General features: G+C 34.5%; 1 protein-coding gene across 2 annotated transcripts; it reads right to left on the reverse strand.

The window, feature by feature from the left end:
- Positions 1-102: 102 nt before the first annotated feature.
- On the reverse strand, positions 103-15997 carry adam28 (ADAM metallopeptidase domain 28). Of its 2 annotated transcripts, XM_067408109.1 has the most exons (23): positions 15576-15997; positions 14389-14467; positions 13527-13615; positions 13175-13248; positions 11768-11846; positions 11185-11261; positions 10128-10323; positions 9759-9821; positions 9382-9453; positions 7592-7761; positions 7311-7392; positions 6278-6408; positions 5772-5949; positions 5027-5116; positions 3076-3271; positions 2862-2964; positions 2592-2748; positions 2309-2389; positions 2005-2095; positions 1811-1913; positions 1653-1728; positions 1457-1543; positions 103-773 (listed from the first exon to the last, which is right to left on the reverse strand). In XM_067408109.1, the coding sequence occupies exons 2-23, from the start codon at positions 14447-14449 to the stop codon at positions 747-749; spliced, it is 2283 nt and encodes a 760-aa protein (XP_067264210.1). In that variant the 5' UTR covers positions 14450-14467; positions 15576-15997; the 3' UTR covers positions 103-746. The 2 variants fall into 2 exon arrangements, with proteins under 2 accessions (XP_067264210.1, XP_067264209.1); XM_067408108.1 differs by lacking the exon at positions 15576-15997 and having other exon boundaries at positions 14389-15201.
- Between the last annotated feature and the right edge of the window lie 3386 nt (positions 15998-19383).

Genomic DNA, 19383 nt, shown 5'->3' on the forward strand with positions numbered 1-19383 from the left:
TTTGTCAAGTACATGTAATGTGAGGCCACCTTCAATTCTTGATATTATATAGATGTATCAGTTGAGAAGATGAATAAAAACTGAGATACTGTGGACCCCAAGTTTGGTCTTTTTTTTTTAATCACCTGAATGTTTTTCAATGTACATTACATTAGTATTGCATTTTAAAGTACAATCAGATTTAATAAATACAAAACTATACTATAAAGTAAACTTTAGAATTTAAGCATTTAGATTTGCTAATATTTGTTGAAAGTGCATTGTAACAATGTATGTATGAAGTACAGTATTGTTTTCAAGACATTGCTATGGAAAACTAGAAAAGAATCGCATCTATGAGAGTTTTGACTTTAGAGAAGCGGCTTTCTATTTCTTGAACATTCAGTGGAAATGAGTCAGCTATTATTGCTGACAAATCATAAAAATCATTACTATACACAAGGCATGCTCATTTACACAGAAACGAGCTGTACAAATAAATAAATGTAAAATTATAAAAAAAGTTCCAGTTCCAGGTAAAAACAACTTAAAATTCATTATGTGACTCAAAGACAGTCTTTTACACACTGTAAAATTCATTTTGTGTTACTCTGCTAAGTATGTGGCTTATTTTCACAGATATTGTCTTCTCCTGAAGAGTTTATTAAGCCTCTTTCAAACACTTGCAATCCCTTCTGCAGGTACTGGAGTGATTGAATATCCCACAGTGTGGTTTCAGCTTCTTGAGGTTTGACAGGTGCTAGACATCACACCCTTTGAGGTGGTTTAAGAGCCTATGAGGGGGAGAATTAACATTGAAGAAAATGAGAAAAATCTCATGTTTCTGGAGACATTGTAATCATCAGACCACATTTTTCAAATGAACATGTCTGCTAAATTTATAAATGAAAACTTGCCAATCTTTAATGCTTTATTTTTTTTTTATCTGAGTGATTAGTATGTGTAAAGATACATAATAGTTCAAAAGTTATTCATTTCTTCCTTGTTTTTATAGCAGAATATCCAAGCTTGAAGTAAATGGTGACCAAAGCAAAGTTCAGTTTCATCTCAGTGACTGGATAGAGGTACAGTATAGTTCACCCAAAATGCTGTCAAGATTTATTCAATTCTTCCTTGTTTTTTATAGCAGAATATCTAAGCTTACATTAAATGATAAAAATTTTCAGTGAATAATATTTATTTCAAGCCTGTTTCATCTACTTATGTACAATATTCAACATCTTCAAGAGTCTCATGGACTCTTGGTACTTCTCTGATGCTTTTTTTGACATTTCAGAGCTTGACAGCTCCTCCCATCTACTTACACACTATGTAAAAAGAGCAGCACAAGTGCTGAACACTTGTGTTCCAAGAAATAAAGTCATGATAGAAACAACATGAGAATGAGTAATGGTGACAAAGTTTTCATTTCAGTGTGAACTATCCATACTGATAGTCATTAAACATGTTGTGTTACCTGACGTGCAGATATGAAGTCGTTATGTAGAGCTCTGGCCTGGACTGAAATGGGTGGAGGTGGAGGAGGTGCTGAAGGTTTTATTACCTAAGAATATTGAGATCACACTTTCATCATTCATTGGGTATCGATTTTGTAAAAGATTTGTTTGTTTAAGCGAGATGTTTAAATTAAGTCATATTTGACTGCGAATTACCGGAAATGGCATCTGCAATCCCTGGTGGCTCAAGTCAGGGATGTCGACAACATGAACTTTCTGCTGCCTTGGATGGCTTTTGAGAAAACAGCAACATTAAATACAGTCGATTTATTGACATCCCTAAATGTGTAAGAATCTGTTTACTATGCTCTTACATAGATGAATGTGGTGTGCTCTTTCTGCGTTTGTAAAAAAAGACTCCCAGTCCAATTAGAAGTATCCCAATCAGAATAACCACAACAATGGCTACAATCACACCTAGAAGTGCAAAGAGGCAAAAAATCACATTCATGGTCATCAAAACTAAAAGAAAATGAGGCTATTTTGAATGCAGCATCTACAGTACTACCTTTAGACAAACCATCACTTTCGGTTATTGTTTCGCAATCTGGCGGCAGCCATCCAGGTTCACATCTGCACCGCAGTCTGTGGTCACAAACCTGTAACACATACACTTAAATGTCAAACCTGTAACACATACTAATTCTTAGTTCTAAATCAACTTCGGATGTGAAGGAAAGTCACGTTAATAGATAGATAAACCAACAAACTCTTAAAATAAAGCACAGAAGACAGTGTTGATGTAGGTCTATTTATTTAATTTTTTGAGGAAAATGAGAAGTTAATGTTCGAGAAAGTAATATTTCACCTACCGCATGGCCTTTGCACTTGGCTGAGCAGTTTGTTGCTTTGTAAGCCGTCTCTATGTCAACGCACTCATTCTGGTTACAAACCTGAGTAAATAATAAAGAAAGAAAGAATGACAAGAAATAAATAATATGCTTCTCTTTGCTTAAAATGTCACAATTGTGGCAATCCTACTAAGTTTACAGTGTTCTTTTATTAGAGGTCTTTGGAGGAATTCATTGTTATTGAACTACAAGGAAATTAGTGTGTTTGTAGTATAACTGGTATGCATATGGAGATCATCCTTACCAACCCTTCCCCACATTTGGTGCCAGTGTCGACTTGGCCGTAATCCTCTTCAGGATTGCCGTAGAATGTGGCTTTACAGTTCTTGAATGTTACCAGTCGTCCATAATTGGGACTGCTGTTGCCTTTTGCACAGAACAGTTTTCCACACATCACATCTCTGTAGATAGATAAATAAAATTGGTGGTTGATCAGATGGGGCAAAATAGTAATTGGACAGTATGATATGTGAAAGGATTATTAATAGATGTACAGATGGATGTAAAATCTTACTGTTTTTGGCATCCGATATATTTATCGCCATTACGTTTGCAGTAGGCGTAGTACTCTGCTCTTGTGTTTTGGTTGTAGCAATAGTCTTCAGCCACCTCAGCAGCTTTATTTATTTATTTTTGTAATAAAAAGTAATAAAAGCACAGTCATATGGGGTTCAGCACTGATTATTTTTCAGTATTATAGTTTTGAATCAATATATTGCTGTACTCACTTGAACCCCACATTTTAATGCACTGCTCCTCTCTCTGAGGGCACTGGCCATTGTAGCAATAACCTTTCCCATTTTTGCAAGGGAGTCCATTGACTGTAAAGACATCTTCAGGACACACGGCTGATTTTCCAGTGCAGGACTCGGGCAAATCGCAGTCATCATTTTTTGGACGACACACATGTGAGGTTGGCATGATCTGATGGGGAGGAATAAAAAAAAAACATATGTAGGTTTCTACTCCGCCTTTGTTGCGTGTTATAGGAGGCAGGGTTTATGTAAATTTTAGGGTTAGTGATGTCAGGAAGAAGCTCGTTGTAGTCCTTAAACAGACAATTCTTTAAAAGAAAATATCTCCCTTTGCATTGAACTTTGAGCGTTGTAACTTTGCAGAGTAACATTACACACTAACTAAAGTTACAAAAGTGAAATCATAGTAATCAACCACCCCTTTAAAGGGTTAGTTCACCCAAAAATGTCATTAATTACTCACCCTCATGTGGAACACACACCCGTAAGACCTTCGCTCATCTTCGGATATTTTTCATAAAATCCGATGCCTCAGTGAGTCCTACTAAAGACGTATTTAAAACAGTTCATGTGACTACAGTGGTTCAACCTTGAAGTTATGAAGCAACGAGAATTCATTTTGTGCACCAAAAAAACAAAATAATGACTATGACAATATATAGTGATGGGCGATTTCAAAACACTGCTACATGAAGCTTCAAAGCTTTACGAATCTTTTGTTTTGAATCTGTGATTCGGAGCGCGTATCTAACTGACAAGGGCTGCGTCCGAAAACCGGTAGCTGTCTTGCTGCCTCGCTATCTTATAAGAGAACGACTTGTACTGCAGCGTTTGTGCATGAAGGTACCTCACGAAATTGATTTCGGACAGACTTCTGAGGCAGTGTAACAGTTTAATGATACAGCAATATAGCGCGAGCTTTGGTGAGAACTAAACAAATATTTAATTACTATAGTAATTTCTCGATAGAAATTATATCAAAACTGAAATATGTTGATCAAAAACGTACATTCATACACAAACTGAGCAGCGAACGCAACTTTCGGACGCCATCTTTATTTTTCTAGCTCAACTGTCACAGAATGGAAAGCACAGGATTGTGGGATATCAAAGGCAGCTAAGGATACATCTATGCTTCCTTCAAAAATCGATCAGATGAAGGTATCTCATGAGAGAGGAAGTGAAGCTAACATTGGATTCGGACGTGCCTTGATGTGTGTCCTCGTAAGGCAGCATTTTCCAGTTTTCGGACGCAGCCAAAGTCACACCCCCAGTGGCGAACCATTAAAATTTCGAAACACTATCACGTAATGAAGCCTCGTTTAATAAAATCATGTGACTTTGGCACTCCAAACCAGTGATTCGAAACAAAAGATCCGTGAAGCTTCATGAAGCAGTGTTTTGAAATCGTCCATCATATTGTCATAAAGTCGTTATTTTAATTTTTTGGCGCACTAAAGTATTCTCCTTGCTTCATAACATTAAGATTGAACCATTGTAGTCACATGAACTGTTTTGAATACATCTTTAGTAGCTTTCTGGGCATTAAAAGTGTTAATTGTCTTGCTGACAATACTCACTGAGCCATTGGATTTCATGAAAAATATCTTAATTTGTGTTCCAAAGATGAATGAAGGTCTTACGGGTATGAAACAACATGAAGGTGAGTAATTAATGACAGAATTTTCATTTTGGGGTGAACTAACCCTTTAAGCTAATTTGGTTTGTTCATGAAAATTGTTATATCTCTTTTGATACAGAAGGCACTTGGGAGTTTGTTGTCTTTTTTTTTTTTTTTTTTTAAACACAGAAGCTTAAACACAATCAGTTGTGAATACATGTTCCCAAAGCAGTCCTGGTGATTTGATATCTTCATGAATCGATAAATGATACCGCAAAATGCCTCCAACTCTTTGAATCTTACCTTGCAATTCTCACAACATTCTCCTGTTGCACACTGTGAGCCCTCTGTCAGTTTGCAGGTGGTTGCATTGCAGCATGGGTTTGTACACTCCTATGCAAAAACATAAAGAGTTAATCTTGTTTGTGAAATAATGCCACTGAGAATGTCTTAAGATATCTTAGCATAGTGGGTGTGTTTAAGTTGTCATCAGCATAATAAATGTTTTTTTTAAAGTTCTAATTCTGAGAATTTAGAAAAGCTCTTGGTAAGTAATTTACTTGTCAAAGTAGACAATGAATAAATGACTGAACATAAGGATCCAGTGACAGTATACAGTGCACCCTACTCAAATTCTGTCCAAATGCGATGACTAATGTGCATGTATAAAGAAACCTTCAGTAATTCATGTATTCCATCTACAGAGAGCATACTTATAAAATTGAAATATTGAAAATGAGAGATTGTCCCATAAGCACACCAAACACAATACCACTTTAGCAACTTGTTTTCAAATGTATGCTGAAAAACATTCCTGAGAACTGTCTGTGCATGTCGATCCCTGACAGTGTCTGGCTTTACATTCATTTCACCCAAATCATGTATATTCTCAGGAATCACACCAGGAAAAATGACTCCGTGTGTTTTTAATAAAAAACAAAAAATTAACAAATAAATTTATACTTGGTATACTGAGTAATTTAATATAAATTAGTTGCAAAAACATTTCAACATTGAATTCAGATTTAGGAAACCCTAGTCTGCTTACTTGCACCGTTCCACAGTCACATTCTTCTCCTATCTCCACAAATCTATTTCCACACACAGCCGGCTGAATCAATTCTTTTGGTTCAGGCTTATTTAGAAGACATTCCGGGTTTCTGTTGTTCAGGTAGTCCGCATAGGTACCGGTACTGCAGCTGCTAAAGTGTTTAGGGATGAAATAGCTGCGGAGACATGGAAGGGTTATATTTGATCTGAATTTTTTTATTTTAGGCTCTCCGTAAACTCCTAGACTAAATAAAGCGCCGAGACGATCAAAGTTATACTTAGAAAACTTTTTTAATATTAACAACTGTGGAATATAACTGTCTGTTAGAGTGATATATTTTAGTTCAAATAACCTGTGAATATTCAAAATAGATTTTTATTATAATAGTTTGTTTTTTTTATTTGAGAATGCATTATATATGCGCTATATTTCAATTAAGCATGCTTAGGTGTATGGAAATAGAGGCAGATTTGTTGGGAAAGAAAATATAGGCGGTACTGTACCTGAGAGCAGCTGTCATAATACAATCTCTATCAGAACAAACGCAGGAGCTGCTGTCATGACTCATCCCGAGATTGTGCCCCATCTCATGGGCCAGAGTAGCCCCCACTGCTATAGCATTAGAGTTGTGATCCTTTGAAGAGGAAAGATCAGTTAGCACTCATAGATCGAGGTTAACATTGAGGAAAACATGGATATTTCATTCAAATGTTTATTTAGTCCATATTATAATCAAGTATTATGAAACATTTGTGAGGAAGTAAAAAATATAACACTGCAACAATAAGCAATACACCGCAGACGAGACAATGGGCAAAATGTTCTATCAGTTCCTCCATAAATGTGAAGTAACCATTCTCTCTTGAAAGATTTTACACGCAGCAAAACAGGACCCGATAAGAAAACACCGATGTATTTAAACACTTTCACTTTCTTGATCAAATCTGATGGCTCAGTGAGGCCTCCATTGACAGCAAGATAATTAACACTTTCAAATGCAAGCTATTTAAAACAGTTCATGTGACTACAGTGGTTCAACCTTAATGTTATGAAGCGATGAGTGATACACACTCTGAACCACTGATTCAAAACAAAAGATTGGTAAAGCTTTGAAGCTTCACGGAGCAGCGTTTTGAAATCGCCCATCATTACATATTGTTGCGTAAAGTCGTTATTTTGTTTTTTTGGTGCACTAAAAGTATTCTTGTCGCTTCATAACATTAGACTGAACCACTGTAGTCACATTAACTGTTTTAAATATGTTTTTAGTAGCTTTCTGGGCATTGGAAAGTGTTAATAATCTTGCTGGCAATGCAAGCCTCACTGAGCCATCTGATTTTATGAAAAATATCAATATTAATTTGTGTTACAAAGATGAACGAAGGTCTTACGGGTGTGGAACGACATGGAGATGAGTAATTAATGACAGAATTTTCATGTTTGACCTATCAGTCTGCGCCATTTAGTTTCATGACAGAACTTTGTGTGTGTGTATATGTTTATTAATAATACTTTTTTTAAAGAAAATATTAATACCTGCACAATCCCTGTTGAAAGACCTCCACACAGGGTTCCAATGTAAGCTAGACCAACAGTTGCTCCATCAAGGTTAATTGCACTGGAAGAAGGGCAAAAATCAATGTTCAATCTTTGAACCAATCCTGCTGGATTACGTTCAGTTAGTTAATAGTCTTTTTTCTGGTTCAGCTCATAAACCAATATCAAAGTAGAACACAATGACGCAGATTGGAGCAGAGTAAGTATTGGAGCAGTTCTGAGCTGAATATTTGTATTTTCACACAGTTAATGGAGCTGACCTGAGAAGTTGGGCATTGTCGTGCTTCTTTCTTTTGATGAGCTCACTGTTCCTCCACTTAGAAAAGCTGTCTAAGGTTGCTCCAGCAGCAGAGGAGACTGTTATCTTATCGCTGTCTGTCCACACTTCAAATCCAGTCAGAGCAACAAAGGTGTTGATTTCTTTATAGACCTGCACACCCAGAAAAGAGTGACAGAAAGAGAATTGTTATTGTATATTATGTATATATTATGTGGTCCAAAAGTCAAAGAATACTAGTGATTTTTCTCTGATCCAATACCTGTGCAAAGTTTAATTGAAAATTCAGTCCAACCAAAAATTATTCAGACATTTTTGATAGTTTTGATATATTTTTATTAGTGGGCGCAGGACACTATAGTTCATTTATGTAAGTGAGGATAGCTAAATAAAAGTGAACTGTGACATATTATACCCAAAAATTCTTCATACATTGGACTAACATTAAAACTGATAAAACAGACACTTTGACCTGACCATGTTTTGCTTAAGTGTTATCTGACAATTTTCTGACACAGTTTAACTCTGAGATCTTGTCATGTTTTATTACCATTTTGTAATAAATATATATATAGTGAATAAACTGCATTAATGAATGAAATGTTCAAATACAGAATTAGTACATGTATCTAGTACTATTGTATTTAGTAGAAACTTTATTTTACAGTGTCATTGTCACATATGTACGTGTAGTTACTATAGTAAAAATTGTGTATAATTACATGCAACTAACCCTAAACTCTGTACTTAAATGTATAATTACAGTGTAACACAGACACCTTAAAATAAAGTGTACGCCACTTTTATTTAAAGTGACTTACAATACAGCAACGTAAGCATTTCATCAGTTATTTTGTTATGAGTTGTTGCATTTAGTGTTTTGTATGTCCCCCTTTTGGATGAAATTGACTCACAAGCTTGTGGAAAACCTGATTTTCACAATACCATGTTATTCAGCAAGATTTGCATCTTGTGTGCTTTAGTGGAAGCAAGGAAGTCATATGACACAAATTTGATAAGTCTAGAACTATTAAGAATGCACTATTTCTTACTCATTTTATACCATAATGTTCCTTTGTTTTACATCACTTTTGAATGAAGTTTGAATCACAGATTTTCAGAGTTTTGGACTCCACCAAATGTATGTTTTGTACTTATTTGGACACCATAAATGGTTTTTAACTAAAATACTAAACCAGTACTCATAAGAAAATATATACACTCTAAAAAATGCTGGGTTGAAAATGGACAAACCCAGCGATTGGGTTGTTTTAACCCAGCAGTTGGGTTAAATGTTTGCCCAACCTGCTGGGTAGTTTTACTTAACTCAACTATTGTTTAAAAATTACAGTATTGCTTACTTAAAATGAACCCAAAATATCTTGAAAATTAACATTTATTAATATGTTTAATAAATGAACATTTTAATTTCATTTTAGATTCATTTTAAGTCAGCCATATATTCATTTTCAAACAATAATTGGGTTAAATAAAACTACCCAGCAGGTTGGGCAAACATTTAACCCAACAGTTGGGTTAAAACAACCCAATCGCTGGGTTTGTCCATTTTCAACCCAACTTGGGTTGTTTTTAACCCAGCATTTTTTAGAGTACATGGCAAAAATCTGTATCTATAGTCATGTGATCCTAGATCAATGATCACACTCAAGAATCCTTATTATCACAACTTCTAGCTGTAAGTTCCTGTGGCTGCATCATAAATATTGTCATGCTGTACTTTTTAATAGCATATATATGTCATCAGTGACTCACACTATTGATGAAATTGATGATCTCAAATATCCTCTTTCTCAGTTGCTCAAGATCGCTGCCGATATTCTTGTACTGATAGGGGAAATAAATTGAATTATGAATCAAAGCATTGTGTCTCACATTAGTCACACTGGTATAAGGACACTGTCTTGGAAATCTGTTAGCATCAGTGTTCTTGTATTTACATTTAGTTTGATTCCAGAAAAATGACAATGCTGAACAAACACAAAATCCCACACAAATTCCTCTAACCTAGTGATTTTTTCTTTTTTGTTTTTTTGCTGATAATGACTGAGACCTTAAAATTGATTAAAAAACCTTTATCTATTAATTATTATAATCCTTGAAACATTAGGTGCATTGCTTGCGGCTCTTACTTCACTGTTGTCTGCCACAAGGAAGAACTCGATGTATTTTTGTTGCTGTAACAATGTTGGCCCCTGACCAAGAGGAAAGAAATAGGTGGAAAATAGAGAACACAAAACAAAATAATTAGTAAAATCAGCTTAGAAACAATTCGAACTACCTTACTTCAGTGCATAGCATATGAATTAGGGTCATTTTGGACATTTCTTGAATATTCAACTTCAGCAATTTATTATGATTTTGACCTCAACTTTGCAGAACAACAATTGAGACTATCACATGACATCCCTGTTAGAATGTGGTTAATCCCTGTGAAACTTTAACCTTCTTGTGCTTTGCTGCTTTTTGTAATGCTAACGTAAATGAATAGGCAGTCTTACTGAGGAACGAGAACGGGTTTTGAGGATGCGTGGAGGAGCGCCATCCTCACTCTCATCCCAACTATTGTTGGTGACTCCACACAACCTCGGTGTGTCTCCATGTGCATCTTCATACTTAAAGACAGCATGGTCACCGTCACTATTCTCGGACAACGGCTCAATCAGAAACCTCTGCTCTGCTGTTTGGAAATAGCCTCTGTAAAAATAATTCACATAATGGGCACAATGTCATTTGAGGGTCTTTAGGTCTTGTTTGACAGAGAATAAGCCTGGAAAATACAGCTGGCCTAAGATGTGACTTAATCAAGAGTGCTTGGGAAAATGTGTAATTTATGTGTTTTATTCATGGAAGTACAAAATGCAAGTCACTCTGTAACTTCCTTCAATCGCAAAAAAGTAAAAAAAAAAAAAAACATGTTTGAGGCAACAAACAGTAGTGATTGAATATATTTCTGGCTAAAAACAGCTTTCTTATAAGCTTTAAATATTTTAAACAAACTTTTTTGAAGGTTTACGTATACTATATAATTATTTAACTAAAACTATATAACTAAATATAGCTGCATAAATAAAAATTAATGTTATTATTTGTTAAAGCAACGTAAGTCGTCATGAAACAGAAGGTGCGATAGCCTTTTCCCCCCTATTGTGACGAATACACTAGTGAAACGGGAAGAAAAATGTAGGGTGGAACTTGATTTTGTCCAGTGGAAATTGGATTGTTAGATTTTTATCAATTGCTATTGCTGTGTTCTCATGTGAGCTACAGGTTATCTTGCCCTCGCACCGAAAAATCAGAGAAGAGATGTCATTGTAAGAGGGAGGGGAAGTTGATTAAAGGTTATGTCATAAGATTAAAGGTTATGAAGGTGCAGGAAGATAAAAAATGATATGCATGCATAGGTAATACCATTTATAATAAATACAGCAGTGTATTTATAATAAATACAGCAGTGTCCAAAAACAAAACAAGAACTGCCCATTTTGATTTCATCATGACTAATGTGTGATGATAAAAATTGAAAAGAAATATCTTTTGAAATTGTGTTTCCCCTACCGTAGTCCATCGCAGGTGCTCATGCTAACCAATGACTCGCTGTCATTTACTATTTTCCCATGATAATAGCATAAATCCTGTGGATGAAAAAGGGATTCAAATCAATCTCTCACACTCTGGATTATATCAGAGTATTTATAGCAGATTAATTTTGCTGTATGTTAAAGGGTTAGTTCACCCAAAAATGAAAATTCTGGCATTAATTACTCACCCTCATTTCGTTCCACACCTGTAAGACCTTCATTCATCTTCAGAACACAAATTAATATAGTTTTGATGAAATCCGAGAGGTATATGACTCAGCAATTTAACCACCACTTTCAAGGTCCAGAAAGGTTACATTGTTAAAATAGTCACATGGCTACAGTTGTTCAAAATTAATATTATGAAGCGACGAGAATACTTTTTAAAATATTTTTTTATATTCTTTAAAATATCTTAATTTGTGTTCTGAAGATGAATGAAGGTCTTACGAGTATGGAACGACATGAGGGTGAGTAATTAATGACATTATTTTAATTTTTGGATGAACTAACCCTTTAAATATCATATGTTCTATTACTGCATAAAGGGAATAACATACCAGATCTTCAGGTGTGGTTGTAACAAGCATCCCGTCTTTAGTGTAGTGGGTCTCACTGTAGTCTTTAGTCAGCATGCCACTGTTGACCAACACATATACTGTATCTCAAATCAGTCACAAAAAGCTCACTAAAACCCGATGAGTTCAGAATACTACATTTTTTTGACTACCTCTAAGTAAAGCAACTCAAATCTTTTAAGTCAAGAATAATTATAAGTAACAATCAAGTCAAACTTGATAAGTTGAATCAAGTCGAAACCTGATAAGTTCAAAATACTCAAAACATTTAAGTACAACTCAATTATTTTAGTAGAACTTGAGAAATGTATTTTGTACGACACAAACTTGCTAACTACAATTTAATTGAAATATTGGATAAACTAGCACCTAATCTTTATGTTAGTTAGCAAATGCACTATCACTGTAAAACCCGATAAGTTCAGAATACTCAAAATGATTGTACACACCAATTATTTCAAAAAATTTAAGCAACTCAAATTTTTAAAGTAAACAATAATTATAAATAACAATTAAGTCAAACTAAAAAAAATAAATAATTGTATTTAATGTTTAAGTCCACTATACTTAAAACTATTGTTTACCATATGTAATGTTTCTTATTTTTCAATTATTTTGATGCAGCAGTTATGCAACCCAATAAGTTCAGAATACTCAAAACATTTTAGTAAACAACTCAAGGATTATTTTATATTACACAAATTTGGTCATTACAAATTAAATCAAATATTGAATAAACTAACACCTAATCTTGAGTGTTAGTTAGTGACAACACACTCTAATGTAATCTTCAAAGAGACTATCACTAATGAGCATGAACTGTTAATCGTCATGCAGTATGTATAGCCTTGAAGTTTCACAGCCTATTCTCGACCAAACCACAAGCACTACTCTTCACCGCGATGGTAACCCTAGAAAACATTGAGTTTCATAGAAACACCTCTTCTCCTGTAATGCAAACTTTTTTTACTAGTTACTTTTTTTTTACTTGTGCAAAAACACAAGACTGATGTTAAATGGACTCTTCTGATAGCATCGGTTAGAGCAACGACATGATGTGGATGACGTCACTTTATGTCACTCAGTAAACTTAAAAATAATCATTTAAGTATAAGGGTTTAAATAAAACTAAACTCCTCATTCAGAAAATGTAATAGTTTTAAGTTGCATCAATGATTTAACAGACTTTAATTGCAGTGTACTCAATCTTTGTAAGTTAGTAGTACTGTTTGGGTTTACAGTGTAGCAAATATTGAAATGTTTGAACTGTAGTTTCAATGGACATATTTTTGTCTGTGACAATGAGGAACTTTTTTTTTAGTTGCAACATGTGCGGATTTTCGATATCACAAGATATGCAAAAAATGATGACAAAGGAGACAGACTCACTCATTTTTCTGGAGATGCATTTCAATGTCTCTACCACCCAGCGTCATAGCATATTTCACTGTATCAGATCTTGACTGCAGGGAAAGAAATGATTTAGTTTGATTAAAATATTTAATTATATGATATATAGCGGTGTTTCCCAACCCTGTTCCTTGAGGCACACCAACAGTACACATTTTGAATGTCTCCCTTATCTGAACTATATATTTCTGGTCTTGGAGTTATTAACTAACTGATGAGTTGAATCAGGTGTGTTTGATTAGGAAGATTTGGAAAATGTGCACTGTTAGTGTGCCTCCAGGAACTGGGTTTGGAAACACTGGGATATAGTAGTGGGTAGATGAGAACTCACCTTTAAATCTCTTTTTTGTAGCTCATGTAATTTGACTGGTCGAACAATCTCATAGACCTTTTTTCCATCAAGTTCAGGAATGTGACCAACTATAGCAGATTGACAAACAGAGGTAATTATAGACACTGAATCACAGATCAGTCATAAATACAAACAGACAGTAATTATGATTTATTAGTAGGCTATATATGGCTGTAGGATTTAGATGTCAGAGCTGTTCCAACTGATCCAAATATTTTAGTGAAAGCACAAGTGTAAACTTGAACATTGTCTGTCTCAGATCTGAAAAAGATTGCATTAATCAAAAGGGTGTTTTTTTTGTTTTTGTTTTTGTTTTGGGGGAGGGGGGGGGGGGATTAAAATTATGCCAATATACACAATGCTATTGACCCAAAGTGAATAATAATAATGAAGTACATGTATTAATATGGATTTTTATGCGGATCTGTTTGTTAACACATTTTAGTATACCGATTACTATTTAATACCCTTTTATTTTGGTACGAGTTCAAAATGTATTTCATATTTACATGTAATACAAAGACACAGCAATCTGATGTGTTACCAATTATTTCATATGAATATGCAATAATAATAATATTGTTTAAAATATAAAAATATATATTACAATATTATTTAAATATTTCTATATTTATAATTTCATAAAATGTAGCACACTTTCTTTCTGTTCTTTGTAAAAATTCTAACAAACGTGGTTCTCAAAACAACATTGCCTTTCTTTGCATGAACTCTTAGACTGTGTCAGTGCAGCGCATTATTACCGCTGAAGAGCCCACGGCAGTGCATAAATAAGTTAATCGGTCATTGTGGAGCAGAGGTACTGGTGTATCCAGTATCTTACCTGAGGGATTGAGTAAAACACACAGAGTGAAGATCCACAACATCAGATGTCTTCTGGCCATTGTCAGTGTACAGAACAACTGAAACAGGATAGTTTGTTAAGCAAAGTTTTATAGTTCACCTGAAGTGTAGTTTATGGCACACCTAATGCAGAGCTGTCTAAGCTCTACACATGTACTTTCAGGAAATGACACAGGGGTATAAAAGATTTGTGACCTGTTTGGGCACGCCCCTGAGAGTGTCAAAAGAATGCAGGAAAAATACAGGCAGGCTGTGACGTAATGATACTTGCTTAATGTTTAAAAAGTGCTGTGTGTTGAGTCTTCAGTGCCCTTGTTTGACTTCTCCGAAAATGTGACCTAATGAAGGATATCTGTCTGTCTGTCTATCTGTTTGCTGTCTGTCTGACTGACTGTCTGTCACTTTAAATCTTGTATTGTTGAATAGAATTGTCAGAGCAAAGATTTTTGAGGAAATGCCCTTACTTTGTTCTTTCAAGAGAAAACACACAATAAACTTTCATTTAAATTCATTCATTTTTACTTTGTTTATTCATTCTCTGAATAAACATCATAAACATCTCTGAAACAGTTGCACATTTTTACTCTGCTGCCAAGGGGAAATTACGTGTAAAAAAAAAATTTGTGCTGGTGGTTGAGGTGGTAAATCCGGTCTGTTCTACATTTCCTTTTTCCACATTGTTGTTAAATGATATGTAAATGTAAAATGCAAATAGTTTGGGACACATTATTAGTCACAATTTTTAGACCATAGACCAGTGTTAAGACTTTTTCTCTTAACAAATAGTGCCATAAAGCTAACACAAGATGTTCATTCTAAAACAGGAAACTGTGCTCACCTCAAAACACACAGAGAATTGAATACACTAATAACAGCCACGGTATCTGCACCTTCTCTCATGTAAATAAAATGTTCAATGCATTTGACATTTTTGACACTTTATTCCAGTATACACTGTTTTTTACATAATGTTTTCAAGGACACCTTAAACTGACAAACAAAGAATAATTTGGATAGATAAATATACTGCTTGCATTGTAATGATTATTTAGCAAAATGTTACCAGATGAATATAATAAGCAAATTCCCTGCATTTGTAAATACATAGAAGCATAGAAACAAACCTCCATAGTCCTCCATAGAATGAGCATAAATATTGTGCCTTACCTTCACTTTGTTGCTCCTCTTTCCTTTTTTTGTTTGTTTGATTTTTAATTTTGTTTAAGATGGATATCATATTTTCTAATACTGGGTGTTTTCATGGACATTGTTGGGTCATCTAGTGAATTTCAAAACATAGTTCCTTCCCTTTTTTCAGTCCTTGGGTTTTCATAAAGATGTCAGAACATGAAAATGTCTAATGTGAACCAAAAATAGGACGCTCCTGCCCTGTAGTCTGTGATTTCCTCTCCCACTGAAATGCATTCTCTTCTTCTAATACACAAGGTCAAGTCAAGGACAATAATGCAGTTATTGTGCTTTCTCCCGATGCCTCAAACAAAGCTATTGTTCGCTTGTTGGAGTGGAGAAAGCATGCAGTGTCCATTATGGCTGTATGTGTTGCAAACTAGCACTTTTTCTCTCTTCCCTTGCCTCCTCCTGCATGCTCTCTGTCCTTATGTGACCTATTGCTTAATTGTCTGTTCTGTCACGGATCTAAACTTGTGTGTGCGAGAGAATAACTTGTAGATTGAGATCTGGTAGATAAAGCTGTATCATATGTAAACCTTGTTGCTTTAGGTAAGATATTCATTATTCCCCAAAGAACCTGAAAGGATTTGTAAACAATATTGACACTGTCAATGTTCATATCCTTAGTATGAAAGTGTACAAACCCTACTGTTCAAATGTTTGGAGTCAGTGAGATTTTCAATGTTTTTGAAATAAGTCTCTTATGTACAAAGCCCCTAAAGGGACATGATGAAGGGAAAAAAATATGAGATGCGTTTTTCCCCAAAAACTTTGTATTCGCTTGCAAAACTTTTGAGTTCTTTTCAGTTTCTTGGGTGAATGCGAAAAAACATTGAAATATGTATTTGCTCCCATCTCATATTATGTCCCTTTAGGGGCTCCGTACTTATGATAACTAAGGCTGCATTTATTTGATCAAAAATACAGAAAAAATTGTGAAATATTGTTACAATTTAAAAAATTATTTCTAATTAAATATTTTAAAATGTAACTCATTTCTGTGATGGCAAAGCTGAATTTTCAGCATCATTACTCCAGTCTTCAGAGTCACATGATCCTTCAGAAATCATTCTAATATTGGTGTTCACAAAACATTTCTTATTATTATGAACATTTAAAACGGTTGTGCTGCGTAATATTTTTGTGTAAACACTTTTTTTCTGGATTCTTTGATGAAAAAAAAAAAAAACAGAATTTATTACAAACGACTATCCCTTGCATCATTGCCAAATAAAAATATTGATTTCTTTGAAAAAAAAATCTTACTGACCCCAGATTTTCAAATGATAGTATGTTTGGAGGTTTGGTTGTGTTGCAGCAGATTATTTTCAACAAAGATATTGAGATCGGTTTTTGTTTTTTGGACGTGTTGCCCCCATTGAATTAAGAAACAAATTTGGACATATTCGAATAGGACATGATGTAAAAGCATGAGAAGATTTAAAGCATTGCATGAACTATTGCCACACTGTACTTAAATGTTTTTACAGCTCCTCACAGGCTTACAAGGCCTCATTATGAAATTGTGTGGATTCCAACAGAAAACTATATTGCAATATCTTTAGTAGTTGTATTTTGAAGTAATATATGGAATAATTAACTGGTAGTAATTAACTGTTATCATAAAGCTATAACAACCTTTGGTAATTCTAAGCACTGTGCAGGATGATACTGTGTTCATCAAAGATTTTGAGTTATAGCTAAACCACGTACAGATAATTATGAATTGGAGAAGGCATGCAAAAACCTGCTTGAGACCTCTGAAAATCATGTTTCCACATTCTTTCCCTGAGTAACAGCAGTATTTGACCTGCCAAATGCTTTCACAAACTCATATGCAGCTCTAGACTGTGGACCATTTTGTTCCTCTGTCTAATAATTGTATTGTTTATTAAAATTATAAACAAAGAATAACTTGGCAAAGCAGAATGTATAACACTTTTTTTTTTACAAGTTGAGCATTTTACAGATATCAGTATCTGCAGGACTGTTCAGTTTCCCCTCAGACCTGAATTTTTTCCACTGAGCGATAAAGATATTGGCTCGTCTCCAATGTATAAAAGAGTCTAAATACAACATTTGAACAAACTCATTTTCCGTGTCAACCACAATGGACACCAGGACTGAAGCAACAAAAATTCAGTATATTTTAACCATACTTTTTTTATGCTAGAGTTTAAACACAGTATGACACGATTTTGAAAAGAACACTGTAACGAAACAAAACAAAACAAAAAAACTAATTTGATTCTTTTTGTGAATCTGAGTTTGTGTGTGTGTGTTGATGTGTATCGACTCATTTCATATTCACTATTGGTGTTTTTCACTAAAACTAAAAACAGAAAGACAGTTTATGTTCACAACATTGAAGACATAAAAACATATTAATAATATTAATAATTAATTTTATTAAACACTAATGTCCATTGCGAAACTTAAAAAAAAAAAAAAAAAAAAACGTGTTCTACAGCTCTGAAGATCTTCAAATCAACTTTGAATATTATCACTTGTTACTATTAAGAATAATAAAAGTTGATGATGCTTCCGTGAACATAAGTCTGCATATCAAAGTTAAAAAAGGAGCTCTTCCACCTCCTATAGTTAGTTAGCCATGCATGTCTTAAGTGATTCCATGAATTTCAATCATTTAAGTTATGGCTCATGCTTTCATTGTGATTGGTTGATCAGGGACCAATCAGTAACCAGGCAATAGGCTACTTAGTATAAAAACAAAATCTTATTGGTTTAAACCAAAAACCATGTGATGTCCATTGTGCTGGCCGCAGGGTCTGAAGGTGTAAACTGGTTTTGCAACACCTTTTGTCTCCTTGTGTGAACATTTTTTATGGAAGTAAATCAGTAGCAAAACACGAGAGGTTGCTGATTTGAATGTGAGAACTTGTCGTATTAATATTTGTATTTGTAAACTGAAATTTACACTCACAGTCCTGATGTGAAAAGCTGAATGTTTCGATTTGCACACGCAGACAACAATCAAAACACCCGTGTTACGAAGTTGTAGTTGCAGATTAATAGTTACAAATGTGTAAAATGGCATTCACATAAACAAAATGACAGACACAAATGCGTGAGACATATTTACTTTTACACTTTACTTCAGTTTCGCTGTACAGCTTCAAGTCGGCGCTTACAACCTCTCAGATCTGGCAGTACAAGTTCAATTCCCGGCGCTTTGACTTTTGCTACTCTTTTTGCGATATTCCTGTAGCAAAACTGACTTGAGCACTTGAAAGCAGAAGTGAGAGAGCAGAACGGGGATGGGGGGGTGAAGGCGTTTTATTGGTCGATGCCTGACCAATGAACAACGCCATCCAGTGCGACTTGGCATGCGGAAAGAAATAATTGCATATGTATGAGACAATATTTTCATTAAAATATCGTTAGTTTTAACAGGTTTTTAATATTACAGTGAAAGAGTAATAAAGTTTTGGACCACCAAAACAGCGCAATCTGCTCTATGTAGTGACGTCATTGCGTACAAAAACGTCCTATTTCATTGGCTGACTCCAACCAATAAACAACTTTTCTACTCTTTTACTGTAATATAAAACTCAGTTAAAACTAATGATATTTTAATTTTAATGAAAACAGGGATTTTATCCCCCCCAAGAAACATGTGATTAATGAAAAACAAACCCTCACATTGTTTCCAGTCGTGTAAATGCTTCACTTTGCCTGTTAGAATGTTTGAACCCAGACCACTACTATATGAAAGTTCAAGTCCATTTACTAAACATTTTAAATAAAGCCTGTAGCCTATATT

This window comes from Chanodichthys erythropterus, chromosome 13, assembly GCF_024489055.1.
Source record: "Chanodichthys erythropterus isolate Z2021 chromosome 13, ASM2448905v1, whole genome shotgun sequence".
Classification (NCBI taxonomy): Eukaryota; Metazoa; Chordata; class Actinopteri; order Cypriniformes; family Xenocyprididae; genus Chanodichthys; species Chanodichthys erythropterus.

Excerpts from the sequence above, each read along its gene's own strand:
- adam28 (XM_067408109.1), bottom strand. The coding sequence starts at position 14,449 with ATGGCCAGAAGACATCTGATGTTGTGGATCTTCACTCTGTGTGTTTTA. Across the intron at positions 5,950-6,277 it reads ATTATGACAGCTGCTCTCAG|CTATTTCATCCCTAAACACT; the intron begins GTACAGTACCGC and ends ATGTCTCCGCAG. Across the intron at positions 3,272-5,026 it reads AATGTTGTGAGAATTGCAAG|ATCATGCCAACCTCACATGT; the intron begins GTAAGATTCAAA and ends CCTCCCCATCAG.